We start from the raw sequence: 21,313 nt of genomic DNA on the forward strand, positions 1-21,313 counted from the left end.
GCTTTGCTCCACAATGAACATCCTTACTAGTAATTTCTCACAGAAGTTTTGTAAGGATTGAATAAATCAACATATGTGAAAGTGCTTAGAACAGTGCTATTAATATTATATAGCACTGTTGATTTTTACCACTTGATTGTGTTCACAGATTTTTCTCCTTTAAATCACAATTACAAAAAAGTCCCAATCTTTAAGTTCTTCATACTTACACATTTTTAGCTCTGCAGTCTATTAGAATATTTGTCATTCTACTTATACCACCACTAATTTTTTAGTTTAAATAGTACATTTTTAGTAATTAAAGCTTCTAAGTCTGTAAGATTAATGAAACGTAAGCAAAATGTTTCAATTCAATGCTAAAATCTTACGGCCATATTTAAATTTAACAAGGATTTTAGAGAAATAACTGATTTTTTTCAATGATGTTAGTCTAAAGCTTCCTGTAAAAGTCTGTAAGCACTCACTCATGGGTCTCCCACCAGGTAAGAGTCATGATTCATCTACAGTACTGTTGTTCGTGTATCCAGTTCCTCTACTAGCTAGTTATAAAATCATTCAGGACATGGGCCATGCGTGGTTCAATTTTATTCTCCACAATATTTCTTTGGACACATAGTTGAATGAGCTAGCTCTCACCAATAAAGAAACCAAGGATGTCCACTACTATTTGTCTAAGGAAATGCATCAGTTGGCTTTTAATGCCAAAGCAAATAAACAATATCCTTGAAATAGAGTGATACATAATGAAAAGAACTCGAGAAAAGAACTTGACTTGGTTTGTTTTTTCATTTGCATCTTCCCATTTTTTTACACCCTTCTCTCCCTACCTTTACTCTTTTTTTATTATAATGTCTCAGTTAAGGTTTTATACATTAATATTACTACATTATCTTAGCGTATGAAATTTTAAGGGCAAATAAAAATCACCTTGTAAAACCATGACATAGAAAAATAAACAACAGACAAAGAATTGTTGTATTTACTTAATTATAGACTCAGTCACTGCTGAAATAGTACCAGAAAATGTAAGCCAGTAAAATATTTCACCAGAGATAAATATATATAGTAAATGTTCTTCCATTCAGCCCAATCCCCAACCTGACTTTGAATCCAACTTACTTGAAAGTCTCCATCTTTACTATAGCTATATTGCTTTCTGTTTCAGAAAAAGAGGGTGAGCACGTGGGAGGGTATACTCAGAGCCTTTGCTTTCATTTTGGTAAGAAAAGCAGTTTTTTATTATTTCATGATCTCCCTAGTGAACAAAAATCCCTACACTATATGCCTCTCTCCCAATTTCATTTCCTTTTTAATAAATTTTTCTTCTTCTGGAAGAGTAAATTGGCAAAAATTAACTTATATATATTTCTAAAGAAATAAGAACTTCTATGTTTCTGAAAACTTGGTCCTATTTGGGATGCAGCAGGTACCACAAAAAAATGAATACAGTGTGATCTGCATTAAGAAATCACAATGTAATTTTATAGCGCCCTCTATTGAACATGTTCAGATACACAACCAAAAAGGAAAAAATGCCACCAAAACTTACTAGAAACAGTTCGGCAGGAAGTTATTAAGAATGTATTCATAAAAACTGGCTAATTGCCTTAAAACATTTAAAACATAAAGTGGGGTAAAAATGTCAATTATAAATGCTTATTGATATCTCTTTTTAAATTAAAAAGCATGAGCTTGAATGTTGTGGCGTTTTTGTTTTCTTAATTTTTACTACACATATTACAAAAGCCAAAGTGGAGCCATACCAATCTCGGGAGTGCCATGCCAGTAACGGAACACACAAGTTTGACTGTTTGTCCATAATGGATGTAGCCATCCCGAACTGTGAACTCTTCTCCTTCAGACTCATCATCATCCACTGGTGGAGTGAAACAGAGATCAAACTGTTATCTTTTAGAATTCATTCATCTGCTTAGGAAGATAACAAAACTTAATAAATATACCCCCACATCTTGTTATCAAAAAGAATTTAAAAGCTTCACACCAGAAACATCAAATGCAATTTTAATACTCACAGAGATGAATGTAAAATGCTCCCCACTGCTGAGAACTGGCATGGAAATTACCTCCTTCTACATGCAAGTATCTGGTACTAACGGTCTGGGATCGAAGTCGATTAAACAGAGCCACCTTGGTTCCTGAGGCAATGCATACTGCAGAGAAAAAATAGCTCCGGTTTAGGTGACTGGAGGTGAGACAGAGAAAGAAGGGATCGGTACCTGGCAAGTTATGGTTGTTCTTTATTATAATTTAACTCAGCGGTTCTCAACCTGTGGGTCATGACCCCTTTGGCGGTTGAACGACCCTTTCACAGGGGTGGCCTAAGACCATCCTGCATATCAGATATTTACATTACGATTCATAACAGTAGCACCATTACAGTTATGAAGTAGCAATGAAAATAATTTTATGGTTGGGTCACAACATGAGGAACTGTATTTAAAGGGCCAGAAGGTTGAGAACCACTGATTTAACTAGAGGGGGCCGCAGGGTGGTTGGCCGGCTGGCCCACCCGCTGGTTGAACTCCCAGTCGAGGGGACAATTTGCATATTAGCTTTTTATTACATAGGATATTTACATTATATTAAATTAGTATTATAATTTAACATTCTTTTAACAAATTTTTAACCCTCCAAAGAATACAGGTTAATACTCCCCACCCCCCCAAAAAAGTCAAAGTAATTATCATTAATAATGTCAAGCTGAAGACATAAAATATGCCCATAAAAATCATCTTTAAATGAGAACTATACAATATGTCTAGTGAAGTGCTATTCAATACAGAAAAATTATTAAAATAATAAATGTCCAACAGTGAAAATTGATGAAATAAATTATAATATCTATTACCATTTAAATAACATGTATCTAAATGCACTGATAAGAAACTATTCATAACAAACCAAATACAATGATGTTCAAAAATAGACCCAGAGTCATTGAAGCATGAACAGACTTCATGCTTGAACTTCAGAGGGAAGGCAAGGGAGGGTGGGTGGGAAGAGATTAACCAATGAACTTGTATACATATATGCATAACCTGTGGACACAGACAATGGGGTGGTGAAGACCTGGGGTGGGGGAAGGATGGGAGTAGGCTGGAAGAGATTAACGGGGGAAAAGGAGGACCCTTATAATACTTTCAACAATAAGGATTAAAAGAAAAAAAGAAAAGGGACAAAAAACTCATCTTCCTAGAATATCGCTGAATGGAAAGCAGACTATAAAATACTTGGTATGTGTGGTTACATCAGGTAAATGTATATATTCATGTGACTGCACATGTGTCTCCCTGTGCTCATATCCAATCCTGTGGAAAATACTCATAGCGAGGGTCAAGGAGGGTTACCAAGTGGATGACACTTGCCTCTAGATATTGTGATTAGAGATTCTGATTTCTTCTAAATACCCTCAAGGATACAGCACTGCATGAATTTAAAAAACAAAACAAAACAAAAAATAGCCACATCTATGCAAGCAAGAAAATATTCTGAAAGTAAAATGTTCTGTCACCAAGAAACTTCGTTAATAGAAATTCCAAGTTGAAGAGGTTAAATAAAATCCTGTTATTTGAATTAGAAATAGCCTGAATACATATCATTATATGCCTCCTGATGCAAGAGCACTTCACCACTAGGAAGTGACCCTTGCCCTCCAGCAACAAAAAAGAACCAAAGAACAACTAACTTAAATCTGACCAAGCTTCTAAACTGACTGGCTCCCCCGGGTCCCTTCTAGGGGCCCTGCCATTGGCCCAGTTATTGCAAGAATGTTGCTAAGCCATCCTCCCACTCTAGTTATCTGATCAAGTTCCTCCCCAGCCCCCAAGCTTTACATCTGATATCCTGGGCCTGCCCTTAGCAAGCATTCTGTTAGACTGGTCCGTCAAAAATCCCTCTACCCCGGATGTCTGTTCCTAGTAATGTTCCATCCACTGACCCTCCCCGCCCCTCACTCTGCTCCTTGCCTATAAATCCCCATTTGTCCTTGTTGTATTAGGATTTGAGCTCAATTGTACATTGAAGTCTCTTTTCCCTATTGCAACAGTACTGAATAAAATCTGTCTTTACCACCTTTAACTAGTGTCAGGCAGTTTCTCTTTACCACCACCAATTTACAGAAAATACATTAAACTACATCAAGGAAATGAAATTAGCAAAATCCACTCTGTGGAAAGCTCTCATGGCCAAATGACTCGGTCTCTTAAATAAATAAATTACAAGGAGAGAGAGAGAGAGAGAGAGAGAGAGAGGGAGAGAGAGAGAGAGAGAGAGAGAGAGAGAGAGAGAGAGAGAGAGAGAGAGACAGGAGAAATGAAGAGGGGATCTACAGATTAAAAATACTCAAGGACGTGTCAACACAATATATATTGTAACTTCTGGTGGACCTTATTTAAATTTTGATTCAAACAAAGAGCTAAATAATTACATTTTATACTATTTCAACACTGACTAGATGTTTGATGAAATTATTTCTTTTTATAATTATTTTATTACACTAGAGGCCCGGTGCATGAAATTCGTGCACAAGGGGAGGGGAGGAAGAGAGAGTATGTCCCTCAGCCCAGCCTGCACCCTCTCCAATCTGGGACCCCTCAAGGGATGTCCGACTGCCGGGTGTGGGATCAGGCCTAAATGGGCAGTCAGACATTCCTCTCTCAATTCAGGACTGCTGGCTCCCAACTGCTCGCCTTCCTGCCTGCCTGCCTGATTGCCACTAATCGCTTCTGCCTGCCAGCTTGATCACCCCTAACCACTCCCCTGCCAGCCTGATCGACACCTAACTGCTCTCCTGCCAGCGCCATTGCCCCCAACTGCACTCCCCTGCAGGCCTGGTTGCCCCCAACTGCCCTCCCCTGCTGTCCTGGTTGCCCCCAACTGCCCACCCCTGCTAGCCTGGTCCCCCCCAACTGCCCTCCCCTGCAGGCCATATTTGACCACATGGGGGCGGCCATCTTGTGTTGGAGTGATGGGCAATTTACATATTACTCTTTTATTAGATAGGATGTTTATTTTCATGTGATGTCATGGTGATTATATTAAAAAACAAGAAACTTCATCTTTCAGAGACACATAGAAATATTTATAGATGATACAATGTCTTGGATTTGCATCAAACTAAAATGAGGGTAGAGTGGGGTATAGAATGAAGATGAAGTTAAAATCATGGTTAACGTTAGAACACAGGAGGTTTCATTTCATTATGCAACTCTGTCTAGTATGTCTGAAATATTCCATAAAATAAATAATAATAATTACTGAGTGAACTAAAGAATCAATAGGATATAAAAACCTCTAAGTTCATAATAAAAATAAAACAAAATAAGAGCAAGCAAACAAAACAAAAATCCTAAAACCTCATTATCACCTTCAAAGAATATTGTTGGTCTGCAAATTAGTAAATAAGCATTTATCCTGCTTTTCTTCTACTGACTACATTTGAAGCAAACAGCTAGCAAATGCAGAAATGATGAGTAAAAGTATTAGAAAAGTCACCATTTTTCAGCCCTTGATGAACTATTTGATTTAAGCAGCATTATCTATGACTACTACTAAAACCATCAGATTAAAGACTGCTCAGAACTTTGTAATGGATAGGCTGGGCTAATAATAGCTCAATTTACTATAATCAATCTTAACATGATAAGAAGTGGGATGTTCAGATATTATATGACTTCTGATTCCACAGGAATGAACATATATAGGACCAGCTAAATCTAAAATAAAAGCCTTGAGGTCTAACCACCAATTTATGGAAAATATGAGACAGAGAAATATGTAATCGGCCAGATCTGGAATGTGGACATTCCACAGAAAAATGACCCGTCTCTTAAAAAGTAAATGATAAAGAAGAAATAAATGGTTGGAGAGGGAGAGAAGAAACTTACAGATTAAAATGCATGATCTTTGTTAGGATCCAGTTAAGGCAATTGTTAAAAAACAACAAAAACACTACTGTAAAACCGTATTTCTGAAGAATGTGATAAATCTGCACATGGCTTGGCTTTTACATCAAAGAACGGTCAACTCTGTTAGGTGTAAGAATGTTTAAAAAGAAAGTTATCTGTTAGTCACTACTGAAGAAATGGTAGCTGAAAGGATAGGACATTCAAGATTTACATTTAAATATTCCAGCAACTGGAGAAGGAAGTGCTGGTGGTGATGGAGATAATGAATGAAACAACTGATAAAAACCTGCTGAGGCCACCTTATGCTACTTTCTCCCTTTCACTAAGTTTGAAAGTTTTCATAAGAAGAAGTTACAATAAGAAAAACGGGCATAGGGGTTGAAATGTTTAATGCAAACAGACAGCACTCATCTCTTGAGGATCTAAAACTCTGCTGATGAGATAGCAGTCTCTGGCAGAGAACCGTGTTAAAAATGTTGTGTAGGTTCTCAGGACGGCCTTGCAAGGCCCATCTGATATTACAGTGTCCCTCAAAGAGGTGCTTTTGACATTCTTGGTAAATCAACTTTGTGAAATGGGACTCTCTTGGCCCAAGACACCCAAAGCTAACATCACTCCCTGCAGTCACTGTGACAGCAAAAGGGGAAAAAAACTCCTATTTTCTAAATGTCTCTGGACAGCAGTGATAAACCAAGTCTAGTTGGTTCCCAGACCAGGTATTGTGCATTAAAAAAAAAAAAAAAAAGACAATAAAGCAGCAATAATTAATGAATGTGACATCTTCAGATAAAGTGAGGGCCACAAAAATATTAGTAAAGAATGAATTGACTATCAAAAAGCAATTTTTAATTTAAAAATAGTAAAATTTATCTTAATTCATGGTGGGAGTTGGGGACAAAAGAAAATTGAAGTATATACATACAGTCAGCATTTTTCAATGACTGCTTCTTTTTGGACGGTTTGGAGATGACTTTTATCCGCTTGCTGAGGAACACACCAATGTCATCACTGTTGCCATAGAACATCTTTACAGACAACATGAAATGCTTTCTCTTGTCCGAATCAGATATGTACAATGTTTTGGCTGTGCAATAGTTCTGTGAAAGAAAAGGAAAGTTTTAATAGCACCAAAACCGTGTTGGTTATGGACCTACAACTCTGTATGGTCATGGCTAGGTTTGATCAGGCTTACATGAAGTAATTTCAATAAGGCTGAATGAAACCAACTATAAAATTACTGAAATTAATCTCTGATGACAAAGTACAGTCTTCCTTATCAAGTCTATAAAATACTAATATTGTGAACTATTTTACTCCCTCTAAAAGAATTTTAAAGACTAGTCTTTTTTTGTTTTATATAACTCTACATCTATATCATAGAATTATCAGTATTAGTGGTAATTTTTAAAAATAGAATTTTATAGCTAAAAGAAATCTAGACTGTCTTTCTGTAAAGAAAATATATAAATAAGGCCATCAAAATCCAATCAAATTATGTAAAAAATTTAGTAGTGATTCTTCCCAAGATAGCACATTCAATGTAAACACCAGAGTAACCACCTATAATCCTGATGAAAACAAGGTCAATACTAGTTGGATGACTACAAAATATCTTACGTCAGAAAGGGCTTCAATGAGTATATTTTACTTAAAAGACTCTTCTTAAAATGTTAACTTTGCCTAATGGGATAATTCATATTGTATCATCAAAAGAACTGAATTTAAAGGTACTAGAAAAACTAAATCCAGCAAGACATGTCAGTCTATCAGAAAATATATTCTGGTAATTAAGAGTTACAGCACGTGTAAAACAGCAAAGACACTTGAAAATGCTACTTTTTCAAACATGTATGAGAATTCTAAAATCTCTCCTATTCCCCCGATCTCTGTGAATTAGGGAAGGGACTAAATTAATGACCTTTTCCAAACTAGGTAAAATGATACTCAAACAAAGCTAAAGTATTTAAAATATCTGAATTATCTACTTTAAAAAAAAAATCAATGCTCTATTTTAAAATTAGGCTAAGCACATTTCTATGACTACCTCTGCTGTGTATTTCTTTTTAAAAGCAGGGCAAATGTCGCTCATTTAAAAAATAAATAAGTGCGTTCTAGGGTTTTAATCTTTGAATTTTACTCACAGGCAATTTTAGTAGCAGAACAAAATAATGCCATAATTTATTTTACTTCTCAATAGCAAAGTTATATTTAAATCTTTAGATGCCATCTTGAATATTTTACACTCAATTACGTTTTAATAAATCAAAAGTGTGGTAAAAGCTTTTAGACTGTGTTCTGCAGAAGACAAAATGAAGACAAAGCTAATCATACTAATCCTATCTAATAAAGAGGGAATATACTAATTGACCCTCACACCATCACAAAGATGGTGGTGCCACAGCCAATAAGGAGGGAATATGCTAATTGACCCTCACGTCATCACAAAGATTGCGGCGCCCACAGCCAATAAAGAAGGAATATGCTAATTGACCGCCACACCCTCAAAGATAGCGGCACCCACAGCCACAAGACGGTGGCACCCAGTCCCCTCAGCTCCGCTGGAGAGGCAGGTGGGCCTGGCTACTCTGTGCGCCTACCTCTGGAATCCCCCAGCCGCCCAGGGCCGGCCGAGGCTTGTGCTGCCAGCAGTGGGAGCAGCGGAGGTGTGATGGGGTGTCGCCTTCCCCTGATCACCAGGTCACCTCCCGCCCCTGAGGGCCCTAGAACTGTGAGAGGGGGCAGGCCGGGCTGAGGGACCTCCATCCAGTGCATGAATTTTCATGCACCGGGGCCTCTAGTCTATCCTATCTAATAACAGACAAACATGGTAATTGACCGTACCTTTGCTACACCAACAAAGATGGTGGCTAATTTGCATACTGCAGGCAGGGCAGGACAGCGTGAGCCGCCAGCCCACCGCCATCCAGGGCAGCCCCAGAAGACCCAGGAGCCAGCCTGCTTTGCCGCCGGGGACGCGATCAGGTCCCTGGCAGCAAGGCAGGGTGTGACCCAGAAGACCCAGAAGCTGCCTGATATGGCAGTAACTCTATCAATAAGCACTTTGAAAGTCAGTGGCATAAATGCACCAATTAAAGGACAAATTATGAGGGTGAATCAAAAACAAAACCCACTTTAAATATAAAGACACATATAGATTAAAAGTGAATGAATTAAGCTGCAGCCTGTTTTGCTCAGTGGATAGAGCATTAGCCCGTGGACTGAAGGGTCCCAGATTCAATTCCAGTCAAGGGCATGTACCTCAGTTGCTGGCTTGATCCCCAGTCCCTATCAGAGCATGTGCAGGAGGCAACCAATCAACGTGTCTCTCCCTTTCCGTTCACTCTCTCTAAAATTCAATGGAAAAATATCCTTGGGTGAAGATTAACAAAAACAAACTAAATGGATTAAGTAACATTAAAGAGATTATAAGAACAATATATTCCAAATTTTGTTAGTTGTATAATGGTTATGTTTAAATTATTAACACCTAAGAAACTGGGTGAAGGGTACATATAATATGCTGTAGTATTTTATAGTTTTTTTTTACATGTATGAGATTATTTCAAATTAAAATATTAAAAAATTAATAAAATATTAATTGAAATGTATCTGCATTACATGAAAAAATCTAATTGCTTCTAGCATAATTTATTAAATTGTGCTAAAATTTACAAGGGTTCAATTAAAAAATATCTTAATTCTAAATGGTATAATAAAAAATATATAATAGTGCAGTTATAAGCACTTATCTGAAAATAAAAATTTAAAAGAAGTGAATTTAAAGAAGGGATTAGCAAAAGAAAATATATGCACAACCCATGGACAGACAACAGTATGGTGATGGCCAGAGAGAAGTGGGGGGCAAGAGCTGGGTAGAGGAGGCAAAAGGGGGAAATAGGGACATCCTATATAATAATAATAAAAGGCTATACACATTGACTGAACGCAGAATGACCAGTTGCTATGATGCGTACTGGGCACCAAGGGGCAGACACTGAATGCAGGAGCTGCCCCCTGGTGGTCAGTGCACTTCCATATGGGTTGTGCCACTCAGCCAGAAGCTGGCTCATGGCTGGCCAGAGCAGTGGTGGTGGCAGGAGCCTCTCCCACCTCCGTGGCAGCACTAAGAATGTCCAACTAATGGTTTAGACCTCCCTTGTGGGCCTAAGCCTTTAGTTGGACATCCCCTGAGGGCTCCCTGGCTGCCAGAAGGATGTCTGACTGCAAGCTTAGGCCTGATCTCCTGGGGAGTGGGCCTAAGTCGACAGATGGACATCCCCCAAGGGGTCCTGGACTGTGAATGGGCGCAGGCCAGGCTGAGGGACCCCCCCTTCCCAAGTGCACAAATTTTTGTGCACCGGGCCTCTAGTATATATATAAAAGCCTAAGCGACCGTTACCGGAATAACTGGTCAACCAGTTGCTAAGATGCACACTGACCACCAAGGGGCAGATGCTCAACACAGAAGCTGCCCTCTGGTGGTCAGTGTGCTCCCACAGCCAACCTCCCGTGGCCCCACCCCCTGGCCAGCCTCCCACGGCCCTGATTCGGACTGGGCAAGATGCCCCAATCAGTCCCGATTGCCGGCCAGGCTGAGGGACCCCACCTGTGCATGAATTCATGTATCAGGCCTCTAGTACAAAATAAATAAAAAAACCATAGTATTTGCATTCACACTGATCCTTTCACCCAAAGATCTCTAAGCATTCAAATATGTTGTGGCAGGAGCCTTGTGTAAATACTTTAAAAAGCATGAATGGTCAAATTAAGCCTAACCTCTGGAATTATTCTGCAAATATAAGATAAAGCCTAGGAATATGGGTATCAATATAAAGCAGACAGGCATAGGGAACAAAAATGAAATTTGTATCTAAATGAAGGCAATGACATTGTAATGGCAAAATTTGATTTCTAACATTAAGGGATATGATCAATATGAGAAAACAGTGTTAACATTAAAGGATATGATCAATATCAGAAAAGAGAAAATAATGAAACCTAGCAAAAATGATAAGACAAACTAGCAAACAGGAAAGGCAAAAAAAGAGTAGAGAAGGTTGGACTACACACAAAGGGCTTTATTTTGTTTGGAAAAGGCAAACACACATATATCTCCTTGGAAAGAAAGGAAATACATCCCTAATTACAAAAGTAAGCAGTTTGAATGCACACACACACACAATCACACCTGAGATAATTTTATTAGAACTATTATTATAAAAAATATGTAAGGCCAATGACCACAAACTAGTCAAATCCCGTAAGAGAAAAGGGGAGAAGTCACTGACTCAAAAAGCATTATGGCTTTAGGAAAGTGAGTAAATAAAAACTAAAGTTACATTTGTTTCATCATACCAAAAAGCTAAATTAGCTACCAAGATTCTAGAAAATGGTACATAATCAAGCTTTCTATAAATAGTACACAGTTTAACTTAAAAACAAGTCAAACATCTACTCTGAAATGAAAAAGAAATACTGATCTAATGCTGCAAAAGCATTGTGGTGATTGAAGTGAGACAGGAGCAAAGTGCCTCTTTCTCAAGTTCAGCATCCCACTGCTCAGGCCATCTTTGCCTACTTGGGCCCAAACATACCACGTTCTCATGCCTTAATGCCCCAAGCACATGATTATGTCCTTCTTTCTGCCTGGAATGCCTTCTACTGACTCTTGACAAGTCTTACTTTATATAGACTTCTCTAATAGCATTTTCCATTCAAACTAAATATTAACATATAATTTCAGCATATAGGCATTGTGCTATCCTATTAGTAAGTTTTTTAAATGCTAATAATGCTTAAGCTCTCAGGCATTCTTTTCCTCTTCTGCGAATTTCTAGGGCGTAGGGAAAGAACATAATGGTAGAAGTTAAGGCAAGATATACTAAGCATGATTCTGGGAAAGGTGAGTGGGAATGCTGTTTGGTTGGCATTACTTCCCTTACAATTGCTGGAAGCTGAAATTAGTTAAAGCAAGCAATAATTAACACGGTTATATACACTGGTCTCTAGAATCCCTGGCTTCTCAATATCTACCTGTCTAACCTAATTAATAACAGTACCAAATGCTGAGATACAACTTGCGACATAGAACTCTGACTTTCTATATGAGGAAAATAGGTAAGACATTTAGGCCTATTAAATAAATTCACCACTTACATATATCCTTAACTTTGGCTCAAGGGTCATAACTTAGAAATACTTTATATTGCTTTATTTTCTTTTAAGATGAAACAACAACCTTTATTGTAATAAGTTTTATCGTAAACCTAACTTGAAATACATAGTTGACAAGTCTTGCTGATAAAAATTACAAAGATATAAATGACATAAAAAGACTCAAATGTGAAAAAAAACCCTGATATTGAGGCTTCTTATTGCTCAACTATATATATAAAAGCCTAAGCGACCGTTCCGACAGTTGCTATGACATGCACTGACCACCAGGGGGCAGATGCTCAAAGCAGGAGCTGCCCCCTGGTGGTCAGTGCGCTCCCACAGCCAACCTGTGGCCAGCCAACCTCCTGCAGTCCCTCCCCGCAGCCGATTGCCAGCCAGGCAGTTGGGGGCGGGGGGGGGGGGGGACCCATGCACAAATTCGTGCACTGAGCCTCTAGTTCTCTATAAAAGGGCTAAAACTGAATTTGAGAGTACAAATCCCCTAGCTCACCACCCTCAATGCTGCCCTCCAACCCCTCCTAGGGCCAATTAAGGCACTCAATAAAAATATATTAAATGACAAACTAGCTTTTTATGCATTATTTTAAAAGACATTTATGTGGTCACTAAGATCAGAACTAACCATTTTTTTAAATTTTAATATCAAGGGAAAACAAATGTTAAATGCTAAGTCAATAAAGAATTATTTTTGAATACCAAAGGTACAGATTGAAATGACAGCTCTTTAAATTTATAACATAAAATTAGTAAAACTAATTCATACGTTTCATTCCCAGAAAATTAATTTTTAAAAATCCCTAAAAGTCTGACTAAAGCTAATCGTGGCTGTGCTTGCCTATAGCATAGTTCTGCTCCACAAAGAGGTGAGGGAAAACATTTATGATCTTTATAACCCAAGTCAATGCCTCTAAGAATTTATCTCTATCATTTTGCTTCTAGCATAAGACTAAGATTAAAAGAGCAAAGTAAAATACTATTGAACTATGCATTTATCATTTGAGCATCACACCCCTCTCAGATGAGTGATTAGACTCCTAAACTTATTACTTCCAATGGAAACCTGATTCACAGCCCGCTAAAGCTGCTGGCAAGCTGAGTGCCATCATTAGATATCAACAGCTTGAGTGCCATGAATCATGACTAGACCATAGCCATTTGAGAAGTTTATTTCTGGTTCTGATTTATATTTTAAAGAGATTGCTACCAATAGCTGACTTGTACATACTTTAAAACATTTATATCATGTCTTATCAGGGGGCCTGAAAACTCAAATAGTAGCCAAATAAGTAATATAATGTAAATGGTGAACCAGGTATACAATAAAGAACGGGGTGGGAGGAGGAACGAATCACTACCACAAAAACAAATAAGGACACTACTAGATTCTGGTACATGGTGCCTTTATGGGGAATCAACAGTTTTAATTTACCTTTCCTTCCAAGTTCAGCTGCTGCATTTCTTGGTCACTATTTCCTATTCCAATAAATGCACATGGTTGAGATTCTTGTTCAGAACAACCATCCCGCTCCATTTGTTCTTTTTTTTTCTTCCATCCGCTGCCCATAAGATACACACAAGGAGGTGGGCAAAAAAACCTGAAACAATTTGAACAAAAACAATGTAATTCAATTTTAAAAATGCATTTTCTTGTCTGAACATCTTATATAATAAAAGTGCAATATGCAAATTGACCGAACAGCCAAACAGTGAACAACCACCCGGACAACCATCCGGGACCACACTATGACACCCACTGGTGCCAGGCCAGCCAAGGCGGGTGTGATGTGATTGGTCAGGGGCTGGCCATCACCCCATGATTGCCCCACAGAGAGAGGCCCAGGTCACCAGCCAGCGGGGTGATCAATCAGGGGGGTTCCACAATCATCCCAAAGAGGGAGGCCTAGGCCACTGATCAGGGGGCTGCAGTGGGTAGGTGGGACTTCCCTCTGCAAGGGAAGCCTGGGTGCTGGAGAAAAGCTAGTGCTGGCAGTGGGGGGAGGAAGGCCTACTCTTGCACGAATTTTGTGCATCAGGCCTTTAGTAAGAATATAAAAAACATATTGAACTGCACTAAGTTAACTCCTAATGAAGCCCTTTATAATGCAAATAGTCACATGAGGATACTAGAAGCAAAACTTCCACTAAGACTACATTTGTTCAGGTAAGACTCACCTGTGTAGAGTGATGCACTCAGTTTAGAGTTCTGAACTATTAAAGTTCAGCAAATCTAATGTACTCTAACATTACAAAACACAATACACCACACCACAGGATCTGCAATTACTAAATAGGTCTCAAAATGAGGTAGTATTAATTAATGACATTATTGCTATGGATATTACACCTAACTATCCTATCTAATAAAAGAGAAACATGCAAATTGACCATAACCCTGACACCCTTCCCATTGGCTAATCAGCAGGATATGCAAATTAACTGCCAACCAAGATGGCGGCCAGCAGCCACGCAGTTGAAGCGAACAGGAGGCTTGCTTGCTCCAGCGATGGAGGAAGCCAAGGTTCCCCGCATGCCACAGCCCGGCTCTGAGCTGCAGTCTAAGCAACTATGTTGCAATTATAGAAGCTAAACAAGCTCCAGAGACCTGCTTTCAGCCAGCTTCGGCCTCAGAGCTTAGAGCTGCAGTGATGGCAACAGAGTTTCAATTATAGAAGCCAAACAAACCTAGAAACCTGCTTTCAGCCAGCTTCGGCCTCAGAGCTTAGAGCTGCTGTGATGGCAACAGAGTTTCAATTATAGAAGCCAAACAGACCCAGAACCTGCTTTCAGCCCTCAGAGCTGGAGCTGGCTCTCAGCTCCAGGGACAGCTATAGAAGGTAAATAAATCCCAGAATAAAAAAAAAAGAAAAAAAGGAAAGCCTGGGAGCTTAAGTTGCCCTCCAGCCTGAAAACAGCTCTCAGGCTCTCAGCCAGACTGGCCAGGCACCCCAGTGGGGACCCCCACCCTGAAGGGGGTGTGACCAGCTGCAAACAGCCATCAGCCCATCATCCAGGCTGCCCAGGCACCCAAGCGGGACCCCCACCCTGATCTGGGACACTTTCAGGGCAAACTTTTTGTAGTTATGAGTATAGGAAATTTTTCTTAATTCAAAACCACTGTAAGAAAAACAAGAGCTTAAATACAATTATAATTAACTACTGGTGTGTGGCTCTGAAAATAGGGCAGTGATGGCGAACCTATGACACGCATGCCAGAGGTGACACGCGAACTCATTTTTTTGGTTGATTTTTCTTTGTTAAATGGCATTTAAATATATAAAATATCAAAAATATGTCTTTGTTTTACTATGGTTGCAAATATCAAAAAATTTCTACATGTGACACCGCACCAGAGTTAAGTTAGGGTTTTTCAAAATGCTGACAAGCCGAGCTCAAAAGGTTCGCCATCACTGCAATAGGGAATGGCAAGCCTGTGAGTATATACCAATCACACTGCTGAACACAGGTATATGGGCCTAGTGTTGGTCACATCCTTCAATTGTTCAATAGATCCCTGAAATAAAATTTTAGAACGTGGCCACTAAATTATGCTTTGTAAGCCAACAATATGCAGACTTAAGAAAACTGTATACCTGCATACGTGTGTACATGCATACACAGACACTATAGACTGGATTTGGCGCTCAGGCCTTCCTACCAGTAGTAATATTACGTTCTTGTTTGCTCCCCTCTCAACACCTATTACAATATTGATTGAATAAAAATATATGATGGCATCCTAGCCAGTTGTCTCAGTGGATAGAGCGTCAGCCTGGAGATTTAAAGGTCCCAGGTTCGATTCTAGTCAAGGGCACATGCCTGGGTTGTGGTCTCGATCCCCAGTGGGGGCCGAGCAGGAGGCAATCAATGATTCTCTCTCATCGTTGATGTTTCTATATCTCTCGCCCTCTCCTTTCCTCTCTGAAATCAATAAAAATAATATTAAAAAGATATATATCTATATAATGGCACCTTCTTTTTGCTCAACTTTCAAAGACTACTTAGAGGCAATCTACATATTATACAAGAAGTGAGCTGGGCTTATTTAATAATGTTAATTCACCAAATTATTTATTGTACCAGGTGCTGCAAAAATAGGACAAAATAGGACAAAATAAAGGACAAAAATTTCTGTCCTGATGCAACTCTCATTCTAATAGGAGAGACAAACAATTTTTTAAAAAGGTAAATGAGTAAAAGAATGTATATAGTCTGTTAGCTGGTGATAAGTACTGAGAGAGAGAGAGAGAGAGAGAGAGAGAGAGAGAGAGAGAGAGAGAGAGAGAGAGAAGCAGGAAAGAGGGTAGTTAAAATGTCGAAGACCCAGTGGCTGGGGGAAAGCTTCTGTAGGAAGGTGATTTTGCGTCACAACCTACAGTCATGGGTGTCTGACAAACAGACCAAGTGGCTGGAGTAGGGAAGAGGAGGAGAGAACAACAGATGAAGCCAAAGATAATGGGTAAGCAGATCAAGTAGGCCTTTAGGAGTCAAGCTGAGTAAGGAGGGAAGCCTCTGGAGTTTTCTCATATTTATCTAAACCATCAGAGCAGCTTTCATGCCTGCACACTTTCACAGTGGACAAGAGGTCACAGGCAAGGCAGTGGGCTCAGCTCCAGGTCACTCCAAGGTCAGAGGGATTCCTGAATTAGCTGGGCTAGTTCTGGAGTTGGCTCAACTCAAGTCCACATCAGGAATCGCTCTGTTCTCTAATGCTGAGAGCTGCCCAATGATTACCATGGCACAGACTCAAGCACCTAACTGGCATACATACTCTCAGGAATATCAATTTTGGAAACTTGTCTCCTATTAGTATTTTACTGAACATTAATGTTAAGACTTCTTAGTAAATTGGTATACCAGCTATAAAATTCAAAGCGTTGTGCTTTAGTATAGCATACCAAATATAGTAGTCAAATCCCATTAAGTTTTCATAAAAAGTACTTATATTCCCCATCTGAAAAATATAAAGAGGGCAAAACCTGTAAAAGACTAGGTAGTACTGGTTCTCTCAAAAGTCCTGTGATAAAAGGGCATGAAACTAAAAAATGACAGGAGGCAAGACATTCTTTATCACCCAAAGCACTGACCAAGCTTCTTTACTGAAAGTGCTTTTTCAATTGTAATAAACAAACAGAAAAAGACTCTTAACTGCCTTTGAGCTAGCCTTGTTTTTTTAACCAACTCTACAACTATCCCAAAATATTGTGAAGAAAACAGCAAATCCAATATAATTGAAACAGATTTCTAAAATGTGATGTCATTTTAAAAATATTTAAAATATCCTAATATTACACCTCCTAAAAACAGCTAATGAATCAAACTTTCATTTCCACAACTTCAGTAGTAACATAATAAAATAGAAGATAAGTTTATGCACCAAAAAGAGGGTGGAATTTAAAGGAATGGTGATGTGGGGGGAGGGACCCTAATTAAGGATTAAAACACACCTTTCTAATGAGGTGTGAAATACATTTCAAAATTTGAATAGATTGTTAATATATACCAAAAACTCAGCGAGTAAAAGTTTGACCATCAGGAGGCCAGCTAACAGAGTTTAACAGCTGCTGTGAAAGGATATTCTATGAAACAATGTGCCTTTATTTTCTAATCTTTCCCAGTAGCTCTAAGCACCTATGACAAACATTGCTTTTTTATGCCACTTGGTGGCGATATAAACACATTTATGATTTTACTCATTTTCTAGTTCAATCCATTTTCATCTTCAGAGAATGATTCAACAACTTTTCTCTATCCTGAGATAAGATCTGAAAAATACCTTACAGATTCAAAGAAGTCTTTTTATTCAGCCCAGTATTTAAAATAAGTTAGGTTAGATGAAACCCAAGCACATAATTTACATTATCTGATCACCTTTGCAGAATCATTACCCTTTGGTGACTATTCAATTCAAAAGCAACAAACAATACAAAAAACACCTTGGAACTGTCTGCATGCCATAGTTATCTCAATTAACACATTCTCAGTATGACTTCAGAGTCCTACTCTAATCATCTAAATGGCTTTACTGCCTCAACAGCATCACCATCACCATTACTGCTCAAGTACTTTCCTTGACAAAGTCGAAGGAATGTTAATATCAAATGGCATCCCCATTTCTTTAATGGAAAATATCCTCTACACAAAATAATCTTTAAAAGTTTATTTTTCAACTTGCAAAGTTCTTCTTTCTTCCATGAAAAGGTAAAACTAACTACTAACATAAATGGGATACCGGATGTGCTAAGCAAACAAATTTTGTTATCAGGCACAAAAGTTAGTCTGAACAATTTATAATTAAAGAATTTCCTGACCAAACTTTTCCAGCATCTTTCACTCGAGTTATTTTATATGCTAAGAGACTGTGGTCATGTCCCCACGATACTTCACGCTTTATGCCTTAGCAGCTTTTCAGAAAAGCCCAGATCTAGATCAACAAGCAAGAAGGCACATCTTCCTCTTCCCACTGTGCACTCTTCTCAATGAGTAAGGGACCAGATCTCTTCCAGGAAGGCTGGACTGCATGAATGTTTTCTTACTATGAATACTTTTTTTTTTTTAAAGTAATTTTAACTGGTTTCCACCTTTATTGTAAAACTAATACATGTCCACTCAAGAAACATTAGTACAAACATGTAAAAATATAGGAAAGTAGTTACTCTAGGTCTTTTCATCGTTTTCCCCTCATTCTTTGGAGGCTAGAAGCTTAGGCTCTTCAAGCTTTCCTTTGAGTGGTGTTTTAGATTGGCCAGGCCATATCCAAATAATAGGAAATAAAGGCAACCACAATAAAAATAAATAACCCTTAAATCAAGATTTTAACTTGATAAGCCACTACAACTTGTTACTCATATACTTTTAACAGTGACTAATAAACAGGGACATTATCTGGACTTAGATGTAATTTTTTGAGTAGCTCTGCCCTTCTGTTATTGCCACTATGCCTGTTATCCATCATAGCATTAAATGACATCCTAACTTTTAAAATTATCACTAAAGATCCTTTTGCATAGTACCTGGAACCTTACAGGTCATCAGAAATAAAGAAATGAGTGAATGAATCCAATCGTACTAAAATGCACCTTCAAAAATCCAGAGAAAGGAAAGCAGCACTGCCTGAATTGGTATCCACACAGTAAATATGTCTAATCTTATTTCCATTAGATCTAGCCCAGCCTCACTCAGCTGATGGTAAAAGGAATAATCCTAGGCAAAGTTTATTTACAAAATGGATGTTCTTTAGGTATCTTAACCTCATCCTCAAGCCCTGTTGTAAATAACCAACACTCAAACACAAACTGGAAGGCTATGGAAATTAGGGCAATAAAAAGAGTGAGACATTTGGAATTATAGACCCAGGAGTTCTAATCCTGGCTACATGGATTTCCAAAGTGAACCTGGTATTTGATTTCTAGTTTACTCACTCACAGAATGGGGATTATAATATACCTATTTATAAGACTATTCGGAGAATTAAAATTTAAAAACACTTGTAAATGCACTTCCAAAACAATGTCCGGCTCAAGACTGGGAAACTGTTTCTTCCTGAGATTCACTGTGAGGTGCAAGACTGGCCTAATTTGAGATTCATCTCAAATAATGAAGGTATTGCCTTGCTAGGTTTTGCTTAGGAAAAATCAAACCAAAAGCAAAAAGAAAAAAAGAGAAAACACCAAACCCAAAAAGCAGATGATCGGCTATGCTCACACTCAATTTAAATTCTCTATCTCTGTCTCTGAATTTCGAGTACAACTTCATAAAAAAAAAGGAGCCACTATCTTGCTTTGGTCTTTATGTCCCAAACTGCAGATACCAACTTTTTCCAATATTTACTGTAAATCAGATGATTAGTTCTACTAGTAAAGAAAGATAAAATAATCAGAAATTTAGCAAGCTTGAATGATGATATACAAGAACACTTCGCAGTATGAGTCCTAAATACTGTTTTCACTTGTTCATCCTCTTTGAGGACAAAATTATCATTAAATAGCTTCACCTACTTTTCAGCTCAGATTTAGAGAACTTTAAGGAAGAGACTCCTTAATTTTCTTCCAGCATGTACATTAATTTAATTATATACTTACATTCACTTCTTATACGTATGTTAAGATTTTCTTTATCTATGATTCCACCCTTCCTTTCAACCCAACATCCAAACCTGAGTTTTCATTCATTTTCCCACTTTAGTTTCATATCTTTCTAGCCAATTCAAAAAATCTTTCATCTTCCCCCATAAGCAAGCCTTTCGTCCATGAAATGCTTAATTTAAAAATGCTGTCTGAAAGACAAGACTAGAGAAACTATTAACAAGAAAATTCTAGGAATAAAGTGAAAAAAACAAACAACCAAAGTCCACAATCATACATCATAAATACTGAAATTTATAAAATACTGTGACAAGTACTAAACATAAAGATTACTTTGTTGTAACTTAATTTTGGCCAATCTTACTTATAAGCCATTTTTGTAGTACCAACATTTATGTAGTACTAACTCAACTTTGTTGTTTTTCCTTTTTTTTAAGATTTTTTATTTCTTTGTTTTTTTATAAAGAGAGGAAATGAGAGGGAAAGGGAGGGAGGGAGGAAGGAAAAGAGAGAGAGAAACATCAATCAGCTGCCTCCTGCATGCCCCCAGCCAGGGATCTGGCTGCAACAGGGATATGTGCTCTGACTGGATCAAACTGGCAACCTTTTGGTAGAAGGGACAATGCCCAACCAACCAACTGAACAACACTGGCCAGAGCTGTTTTTTCTTAATCTGAACAGGCACAGGGGCAAGGTGGAGAGGACTGGGAGCTCTTTTCTTTATAATCACTCCATAGTTCAATTCAGGGGTTTGTTTAGTCTTTCCTTTTTAAAATGGTACTCAGGCCCTGGCTGGTTTGGTGCAGTGGATAGAGGAAAGCCTGCGGACTGAAAGGTGCCTGATTCGATTCCAGTAAAGGGCACATGCCGGGTTGCAGGCTCAATCCCAGTGGGGAGCATGCAGGAGGCAGCTGATCAATGATTCACTCTCATCATTGATGTTTCTATCACTCCCTCTCCCTTCGTCTCTGAAATCAATAAAAATATATTTTTAAAAAATGGTACTGAGGGTCACATCCTAAATAATAATCCTATATAATAAAAGCCTAATAAGTGTCCGACCGTTCGTTCGACTGTTCGGACGTGCAGTCACTATGACGTGCACTGACCACCAGGGGACAGATGCTC

General features: G+C 38.4%; 1 protein-coding gene across 7 annotated transcripts in view; it reads right to left on the minus strand.

Moving 5' to 3' along the window:
* RBPJ (recombination signal binding protein for immunoglobulin kappa J region) overlaps positions 1 to 21,313 on the minus strand; it is a 100,889-nt gene that overhangs the window by 7,244 nt on the left and 72,332 nt on the right. For all 7 annotated transcript variants that reach the window (XM_059673940.1, XM_059673912.1, XM_059673930.1 and 4 more), the window contains 4 exons: positions 13,534 to 13,699; positions 6,850 to 7,024; positions 2,034 to 2,171; positions 1,764 to 1,876 (listed from right to left, as the gene is read on the minus strand). In XM_059673940.1, coding sequence (XP_059529923.1) covers positions 1,764 to 1,876; positions 2,034 to 2,171; positions 6,850 to 7,024; positions 13,534 to 13,699 — 592 coding nt within the window. The remainder of the gene's footprint in view (positions 1 to 1,763; positions 1,877 to 2,033; positions 2,172 to 6,849; positions 7,025 to 13,533; positions 13,700 to 21,313) is intronic.

This window comes from Myotis daubentonii, chromosome 1, assembly GCF_963259705.1.
Source record: "Myotis daubentonii chromosome 1, mMyoDau2.1, whole genome shotgun sequence".
NCBI classification, from domain to species: Eukaryota; Metazoa; Chordata; class Mammalia; order Chiroptera; family Vespertilionidae; genus Myotis; species Myotis daubentonii.